The 9,597-nt window shown below is 33.0% G+C and overlaps 1 protein-coding gene across 1 annotated transcript; it reads left to right on the top strand.

Annotated features, from left to right (window-relative positions):
* On the top strand, positions 4,743 to 8,197 carry LOC109847353 (delta-1-pyrroline-5-carboxylate synthase-like). Its single transcript, XM_020416584.1, has 5 exons — positions 4,743 to 4,753; positions 6,527 to 6,629; positions 6,764 to 6,925; positions 7,309 to 7,586; positions 8,140 to 8,197. The coding sequence occupies exons 1-5, from the start codon at positions 4,743 to 4,745 to the stop codon at positions 8,195 to 8,197; spliced, it is 612 nt and encodes a 203-aa protein (XP_020272173.1).

Below are 9,597 nucleotides of genomic sequence, written 5' to 3'. Positions count from 1 at the left end.
ATATTCATAAATAAAATTGTATAATAATATTGCTTAAAAATAAATGTATGGATTAATTATTTTTGTGCAGTTATTGTAATTGAATATTTTTCGTATAATGAATCGCTCAATATTAATTTTTTTTAAATAAGTCCCCAAATCTAAAATTATTCTTAAATAAAACTACAAATTCTATAAGTTCTCTTACATATGCCCCTCCAACTTGAAATTTATTAATTTAACTCGAAATAAAGTAAGTTGTATTAATCTTGCTAGCTTTTTCTGATGTTCGTTAGATAGTTGCACTTAATACATGCAACATATTGCAATAGTTACTTCCGATTATGACTGTTTAATAGTGTAAATTACACTACACCCTTATGAACTTTCAGCTCATATGAATTTTCAAAATTTCACTAAATCCCTAGTGACTTTTCTATTTCAAAGAAGACCCCCAATAACTTTCTAAATTTTGCAATAACCCCAGTAAATTAGAACCAAAAATGGCATAAAAAAGCATTTTGAATGTTATTGGGGTTTGATGTAATTTGTCTAAAAGAGACTAGGGTTTTCTACAAAAATAATTAGGGGTTTATTGTGGTTTTGAAAGTTCATAGAGTCTATTTACTACAACATGCTAGAAGTTTATGAAGGTTTATTGTAATTTACCTTATTTAATATTATAATTCTTAGTTCAAGTAATACTATTAAAATAATTTGGCTGTCTATACACTATAATATATTAATCTAATTTTATTTTTTTAATTATTCTCTTAAATAATTTAGTGTTATAAATATTTTATAAATTTTTATTACGCTATCATTAACAATCAATAGTATTATTATTAATAATATTTTTTTGTAAAAAGGTTATTTTCAATCATTACTAAGTATAGATTATTCAGTATCATGTAATATTCTCTGAGAAAATACTCTAAAAATAATATTAACCAAGAACCAAATTAGTCTAAACAGCATACCGTAAATTAAATTAGTTTGTATATGGTATATATTATCTTTTACTGTCGTAATTGATCATTGGACTCATGGGCATCACCATATAATTGCTCTTGTGCTCTTTCTTTACCCCCACAATATCTTACTACAATCGACCATAAGTCCATACGAACTTAGAAACTCCTTTTGTACATCAATATGGCGTATATTCGGTTGGACCTTTAACATGGGTTGTAATTGGGTCACAATGAATTGTCAAGAGGCCCTAGATTGACTGACAATATTGTCATGCTGCCCACAAGTGTGATTGTTCACGAATCTTTTGATTTCAAATCTATTTTTATTTTTAGGTAGAGAGCCAAATAACATTCACGAGCAACTTTTGGTTTCCTTAAACTGACAATAAACTCGAATACGCTTCGGTTCATTCTTTCCAAACAAATGCTCAAAAATTTTTGCCATAGAATAGTATAGCAAAGCCAATCTTAATTCTTTCGCACTTTCAAATTGTTGTCCCTCACCGGTTAAAGCAGTGTGCCACCAATCAGAAATTCTCTCTGGTTTGCTAATCATGTCATCAATCATCAAAACATTATCTCTAGAAGGATTGTCATTGGGAATCCTATCTGAGACACAGGTCCTATCTAAAACACATGTGGACGACGACAACGACAACGACGGACTATAATCTATACTTTTTGAGCTCTGCAAATATTCAGAAAATAAACAAATAATCGTAAACTAAACAAATAATAACATAAACAAATAACACCAATTAGAAAATAAACAAATAACAAAAACTGTTCGTGTTAGAACTAACATGAAATTCATTAGAACTAACACAAACTCAATTAGAACTAACACGAACTGCAAATTAGACCTAATACAGAACTGGAACTAGAACTAACATGAAATCCATTAGAACTAACACGAACTCAATTAGAACTAGAACTGCATATTAGACGTAACACAGAACTGCATATTAGACATAACACGGAATTGGAACTAGAACTAACACGAAATCAATTAGAACTAACACGAACTCAATTAGAACTAACACAAACTACATATTTGACCTAACATAGAACTGGAACTAGAACTAACATGAAATCCGTCAGAACTAACATGAACTCAATTAGAACTAACACGAACTGCATATGAGACCTAACATGAAACTGGAAATAGAACTAACATGAACTCCAATTAGAATTAACATGAACTGCAATTAGAACTAACATGAACTCCAATTACACCTAACATTGAACTCTTATTAAACATAACATGGAACTGTTGTTAGACCTAACACGAACTGGAATTAGACCTAACATGCCTTTCAATTAGAACTAACATGAAATTAGAACTAACATGGTATGAATTTAGAACTAACGCGAACTATAACTAGACCTAAGAACTCCAAATAGACCTAACATGAAATTTAAACTAACAAAAACTGTTCGTTTTAGACCTAACACGAACTCCAATTAGACCTAACATAAAATTTAAACTAACAAAAACTATTCGTTTTAGAACTAACATGAACTGAATTTAGAACTAACACAAACTGTTACTAGACCTAACATGAACTCCAATGAGACCTAACATGAACTGATTTTACACTTAACGTCATAAATATTGATCTTAACATCAAAAAAATCCAATAACTTACTGGTCTTGTTGAACTTGCTCGTTGTTATGGATATTTAAAGAATCCTCTGATTCTTGAAAAACTTTTAGGTGAATCTCTTTTAATCCAATATTGTGGCAATGTTCCACCATAGACGACATATCATCTTCGTTCTCAATAGGAAATTTGAAGCTTCCGTTTGTTTCATCTTTGTATGACAAAGTTAATGAATCATAGGAAAGATCTAACCTCTCTGACACATCAAATTTGATATCCATCATGGTGGTTGACGAATTAATCTTTAAGAATACTGCTTTATCACCCGAAGAGACAAGGCAGATGATATCCTTCTCAGACATTATGAAGAGAATGTAAAAGTAGTGGAGAGAATTTTAGGATGATGAGGAGTAATGGACACTAACTAGTTATTGCTCATGATAGAGTAAAAAAGAGGGGAAATTTCCCTCCATTTCTCCCGTCAAATCGTATTAATGGGACGTGACTTCCCCACATTCTGGGGTTACTTCTAGGGAAGAAGGAGAAGGGCAATTTAGGGTTTTTTCCAAAATACAATCTCTTTTTTGTATACAGCTGACGTGAAGGGGCCTTAACACGTTACACGGTACTTTTTGGGTCTGATCCACATGGGGAATATAGGGGGGGGGGGTAGGGGGGGGGGGCTGGTCACATGTAGTTACTACTTTTGGGGCATCGACACAATTTTCCCTAGATTTTTATCTTAATATTAATTTGATGATAGCTCGACATGATTAATATGAACTCTGAACTAGTTGATCCCAAATGGTCTTTTAGAAGCACTAGTATAGTACACGTAGGGGTGGAAATGAACAAAATAATTAACAAATAGTTTGATAATTGTTCGAGTAACTATTCAGTCATATTCGATTCAGTAGTTTATTTACCACTAAACAAATATTTTTTAGTATTCGAGTTTACTAACGAATAGAATTTAACAAGATGTATATTCGATTCATTTGTCTATCAAATATTCGTTTAAAATTTGATCACTTATTATTTATATTATTGCACATATGATGTCATATTTTTAACCTATTTACCATTTATACTTGAGTTTTATGTAATGACTTTAAAACTTAAATAATCTTAAATCTATTTTCTAATGAAAATTTTGATTTAAATATACATACGTTATATATTATAAAGGAATAATTTTTATTCATGAATTTAAATGCCATTTGAAAATGAAATTCTTTAGCGGAATAAATATACTTTGATATTCGAAAAGTATTCATGAATCTATCTACCCTTTAAAAGAGCCGGTTCCTGAAAAACTTTCCCCTCCCCAAATTAACCTTCAACCTATTTTAATATACCCAAGTTATCCCTTATAAACATTCCACAGATTTCATCATCATCATCGTAAATCAGGAGCCCTAAATTTCTCGTCGGTTACGCCGTTCTCTCCGCCCGCATTTCATCTGTTACGCTTCTCCTCAGCCCATCTCTACTCGCTGGCCTCCTGAGTTCATCGGTTACGCCGTCCCACGATCTTCAAGTCATCAATTTACAAAGATGAGTATTATTGCTCTAATCATCAACGCCACGCCTCCTCCATCATCTCCTCAGTTCTCAGTATTTTGGCATTGGATAGGATCAGTAAGGAATTTCATTGAAGAATGTATTTCTAAAATTTTCCTCTGATTTTTTGATTTAAAACGAATTCTACCTATGATTTGAAGAAGGTTTCTTCTTGGTCTTCACTTCGTTATACAAAACCCTAGCTCTAATCGTTAGTTCTACTCAATTCACCCTCTCCCCTTTTTGTTCTTCAGTCCTCTAATTTTGTTCTAATTTTGCCCTAATTCTTGATTTCCTACAGTTTCAAGCGACGACGGTTTCAATATTCGAACAACAGCTGTATCGAGATTATAAAGTAAGTTGAGTTGAGTTCTGGTATTTTACAGGAATTTTAGCTTCTTTCTTACTAATTTACATGATTTAGAAATTTATGAAAATATTTAGGAGTAGAAGCTCATAGTTGATTTATAAAAATTTTGGGTTTTTGTAATTATTTCAATAATGAGTTACTAGAGATATAGATGTGATTAGGAGCTGAGGATGAGATGTTATTACTATATTGAATTGATGAGTGGAGCTACTGTCATTGAACTAAAACCTGTCATAATATAACCTCGTATGAATGGGTGCAAGGTGAGATTTAATTTATACTATCCTTATCCAAGGTTGTAGCTATAGATTATTACTAGCTCGTGCGATTTCATTTGAAGTTAATATCGAAATGTACATAAACTTTTATTCTTTCTATGAAATTTTGATAATGGGTGTGCCCATTTGTTTTTTTTTTTAGTTGCTTCTTCAAGGAATAATTATATGTGTCATTATTAATTCGAGGTTATAGATATTACTACAGTTTATAGGCACATTCAAATGCACATAACGTCAAATAGATGCAAATATTTTGGACTTTATATGTGTTTGATATGTCATATGTGAAAGCCTGCAAGGTATGCATCCAAAAATGATAGGTTTCGCTGTTACTCTGCTTTACTCTTTTTCCCGATCAAACTGCATATTAAGTGTCCTTCTTAATTCATTTCCAATAATTTTTCTCATTTCTGACAGTCAATGTTAATTGAATCCCTTTGCAAGTGTTGCCCTACATACGAAGCATGATGATAGTCATCCAACATGCACAATTTCTCATTATGCAATAGTGTGTGTGTGTGTATAAGATACAGAAGGTGCCATCAGGAGAAATATATAAGCTTGAGGCATCCGGAAAGTTCTGTAAATATTTTCCCCCTTTTTGCATTTGCCTTGGATACTCGAAGTGCTTTTGATACTTTAAGGATGAGTTAGCTATTTTGTCCTACCCATCGTCCTTTTCAAGAGAAATTCAAAACTGGAGGTATGACACAATAGCTCTAACGTTCAGAATAGTTGCAGCATAGGCAATAGCCAATAGTTATACGGAGAATCAAGAAAGCAAGCTGAGTGTTGGCTACTACAAAATTTCACACAAGATAATATCTCCATCCTTAAATCTGAACAACATGGAAATTGAAGGCGCATGGCATATCTATGCTTCTGTTGACCTTCATAGAAATTGAAGCGAATTAGAATTACCAAAAAAGAAGATAAAGATGGAGAAGTCTTGATCAAGGGCCCACAAAAATTAAACATGAACAATTTTTAATTTTCATTACATTTACAAATTGGTTGAAGGATTTCAAATTAATTTTTCATATGCTTTTAAGATTATGAACTGATGAATTTAATTTGTTAGGACAAATTATGATTTATAAACATATGCTCATATAGTTGTCTGATAACTATTGCATGCTTTGATTGTTATTGTAGTTATTAGCTTAAATTTAACATTCAATTGTGTTAATCTAAATACATATTCGGATAATTTTTCACTTTATTACTTTAAATTTTCATGTCAACTAATTTTTTCTTATCTATACTGCACACAAACTACACAAATGATAATCTGAGCTTGAATTGAGGCGGAGATTTAAGCCCGCGGTATTTTATGCGATGTTGTGTTTTTTTTTTGGGACCTCTTGTGTCGTGTCTGAGATCTGAGCTTGATTCACCTAGGAATAACCCCTAAGGCATATGGGAACTCCCTTAATTGAGACGACAATCTCTCATATTATTTGGGTATCCCATATTATTCACAACATATGCCTAAAATACAAAGTGATAAAACATGAACTGATTTAGAGACTATCCCAATCGTATCTTTCAGCAAGAAAACCAAAAGGAAAGTTGTCCTTCGAAAAAATAGTGAGTTTATTAGAAAATCCTCACATCTTGCCTCATCCTTCTCCTCAGCTCTCCTACAACTCTATAGGCAGCTCCCTGCCCTCTTAGAAACTTTGAAATATTATTCTAAAAGGCCCACTAGATTTATGATTTTCTTCTTTGATGTCAAAATAACTTGTTATTTTGCAGCTTTGCTGATTTACAGAAGCCACAGGAAGAACTGGATGGAAAGGCATGTGCAACTGTTGGTCAGAGTGGTCTAATGGCTTTGTATGATGCCTTATTCACTCAGGTATGCTCTGAACTTAATTGCAAAAATTTATGATCTTCACTTCACATCGCCTTTTCCTTAATTCTATTCATGTCATCTTATAGTTTGATAAAATTTTCTTAAATTCTTAGTAACTAATACATTTTTCTTTGCAGCTGGATGTGGCATCATCTCAACTTGTTGTGACTGATAGGGACTTCAAGGACCCAGGTTTCAGGGTGCAGCTTATTGATACTGTGAATTCCTTGTTGAATCTCAGAGTCGTTCCTGTTTTCAATGAAAATGATGCAATCAGTACCCGTAGAGCTCCATATGAGGTACATTGTCATGCAATGACAATAATGCCTTTTAACCATGTACAGGTGTATTTCCATGCGGACTTTAATGCGAAACCTTATTTATTTGTTTCTAAGAATATTTGTTTTTGTATCAAGGTCCTTCACCAAATTGCAACTGAGAAAAAAAGTTTTCCCTATGCTTTTTCTCAAGCAAATAGTTAAGTAGCCCAGAGAATGTTTTGATGATTACAATTAAATTTATTAGTTAATATTTTACAACATTGAATCTTAGAGGTCACCTACATGGGCCAGACTCTATAAATGCTTGATAAGACCTATTGCCATCGCCTTTTCTGGCATCTTTTTTGAATCATCTTGCCTGTTTAGTCTGTCTCATCATTAAAACTTGGTCTTATTTTCAGGACGCATCTGGTATATTTTGGGATAATGATAGTTTAGCAGCGCTACTGGCTTTGGAGTTGAATGCTGATCTCCTTGTATTGCTTAGTGATGTGGAGGGCCTACTTAGTGGCCTACCTGGCGAACCTCATTCCAAGATCATACACACATACATTAAGGATATACATGAGAAGGAGATTACTTTTGGGGACAAATCAAGGGTGGGAAGAGGCGGTATGACAACAAAAGTGAAGGCAGCAGTTCATTCTGCTGATAGAGGAACTCCGGTTGTGATCACAAGGTACTTTTAGTTGTGTTTGTTCTTGCTGTTTCAGAAGCCAAACTACATCTTTCTTTTAGTATCGTTTCATTTTTAACATTCATGTACCACACTATGGAATCTTTATTTGTAGAATTTTCTAGATCTTGAGCATTTGCTGCTGCAAGAATGTTTATACAAATGTTATATTCTTATTTACAATATCCTATGTCAATGATATTGGTATCGATTTGAGGTCATAGCTCATGGTGATGCTGTTTTCCAAACTGGCATTTATGTAAGATTCTGTGTTGAAAGCCATAAACACATTGTATCCTCTTTTCATTTCTTGTTATACTGTTTATATCAGTTCACCGCAAAAACGTTAATAGTTTTGGCAGTGCTGTTCTCCAAAACTGGCATTTATGCATTGGTGTAAGATATGGTGTAGAAAGCCATACAAGGGTGCGGATGCATTAAACTCACTATATTCTCTTTTCATTTCTTGTTACATACTGTTTATAGCAGTTCTCTGCAAAAACTTTAATAGTTTTCTTATAAAAGGTGGTTTCTATGGAATTACTCTATTGTAAAGGTGGTTTCTATGGAATAACCCTATTGTAAAGGTGGTTCCTATGAGAAAACCCTGGTGATAACAAAAATGTTAGATTTTTTTTTAGCTTTATCTGATTTTCTTTAATTAGTTTTCTTCCTTGCTGAAGAACGAAACTCCGTTACTAAATTAATGATTACGTTAAAGGTCATAGATGAGGGGTTGTTTTGCTGAACTTCTTAGATGAGGGTTTCCTTGGAAAATAAGGTATAGATGGAGAGTGTTTCTTGTAAATTGTAACTACCCCTTTATTTCCCATGTTGAGTTATCTAAGCCTACAGTTTGCTATTTGAAAACCTTCAGTTGTCCCATGCAAGATGTTTGTGAGGATTCTATTTTTTACGAGTTCCTAATCTCAAATTGCGGATCTGATGGCTCTCTTGTTTATGAAAAGCTTGAAGACGTATACCTTTCTTGCATGCATCGTCTTAATTAAGAGTCATTATCACTATAGTGATTTATTTATCGGTGATTCAGTATTTTATGATGTTCCACAGCATTAGCTGTTGCTTAGTTGGTGACTATGTAATTTCTGATGTCTTTCTATATATTAGGTCTGAGAAAGTAGTATACAGGGCCTCCTAATGATTATTTATTTTCTCTTTCGTATATATTTATTTGAATTTTATTTTTATTAAGCTTTAATATTCTGTGCATCGTTCGAAGTTCGACCTGTTCTTATTTGGAACAAGACCTCCCTTTCTGCTTTGAGAAATTCCCCCTATTTTATTTTTGTTTTAGTAGAATTTCTATATTTTTCATTTCACTGCAGATTGGTTAAACTGTGTCGAGTTATGAAATTATGCTGCTATTATAAAAAGTGAAATTCACATTTTTATGCAGGATTCAATGTTGAGACTGTGGAGTACAAGAACATTAGCTTCACTGTTTGGGATGTTGGGGGTCAAGACAAGGTACACTTTATTTTTACTTACTTTATTTTATCATTGAAAACCAAAATCAAAAGAATACCTAGGCAGATGCACTTTCCTGTAAGCTGTTCCTGTAGTTATCCTATGCTTGGACAATGACTCGTTGTATATAATGGAGTTATATACAATGCCTTTGTTGAAATTTGATATTAATCTGCAGGAAGCAGTTTTTCTTTAGTGAGCATTTGATAATCTGCAGTATTGTGACAAAGTAAATTCTTTTGACCAGGTGGGTTGATGAGATCATTCCAGATGCTCCCTGGGTGTGCACAAAAGAGTTCCTTGATAAGCACAACATTGACTATGTAGCCCATGATGCTCTCCCGTAAGGTCATCAACCCAGTTGCATTTCTATTATTGCTGCTGCAAACTATTATCTTTAAGCATTTAGATTTTATTTATCTTGACAAGGTGATGTACAAGAAAGGGTATTAGGGAACTTTTTCCTAATCGATCACTGAATTAAAGCATATAACAAAAACAAAAGAATTTGAGAGATTATTCATTT

Source organism: Asparagus officinalis, chromosome 7, assembly GCF_001876935.1.
Source record: "Asparagus officinalis chromosome 7, Aspof.V1, whole genome shotgun sequence".
Taxonomy (NCBI): Eukaryota; Viridiplantae; Streptophyta; class Magnoliopsida; order Asparagales; family Asparagaceae; genus Asparagus; species Asparagus officinalis.
Note: the sequence above shows the minus strand (reverse complement) of the source record. Positions and strands in the feature narration are given on the sequence as shown.

Excerpts from the sequence above, each read along its gene's own strand:
- LOC109847353 (XM_020416584.1), top strand. Across the intron at positions 6,630-6,763 it reads ATGATGCCTTATTCACTCAG|CTGGATGTGGCATCATCTCA; the intron begins GTATGCTCTGAA and ends TTTTCTTTGCAG. Across the intron at positions 6,926-7,308 it reads CCCGTAGAGCTCCATATGAG|GACGCATCTGGTATATTTTG; the intron begins GTACATTGTCAT and ends TCTTATTTTCAG.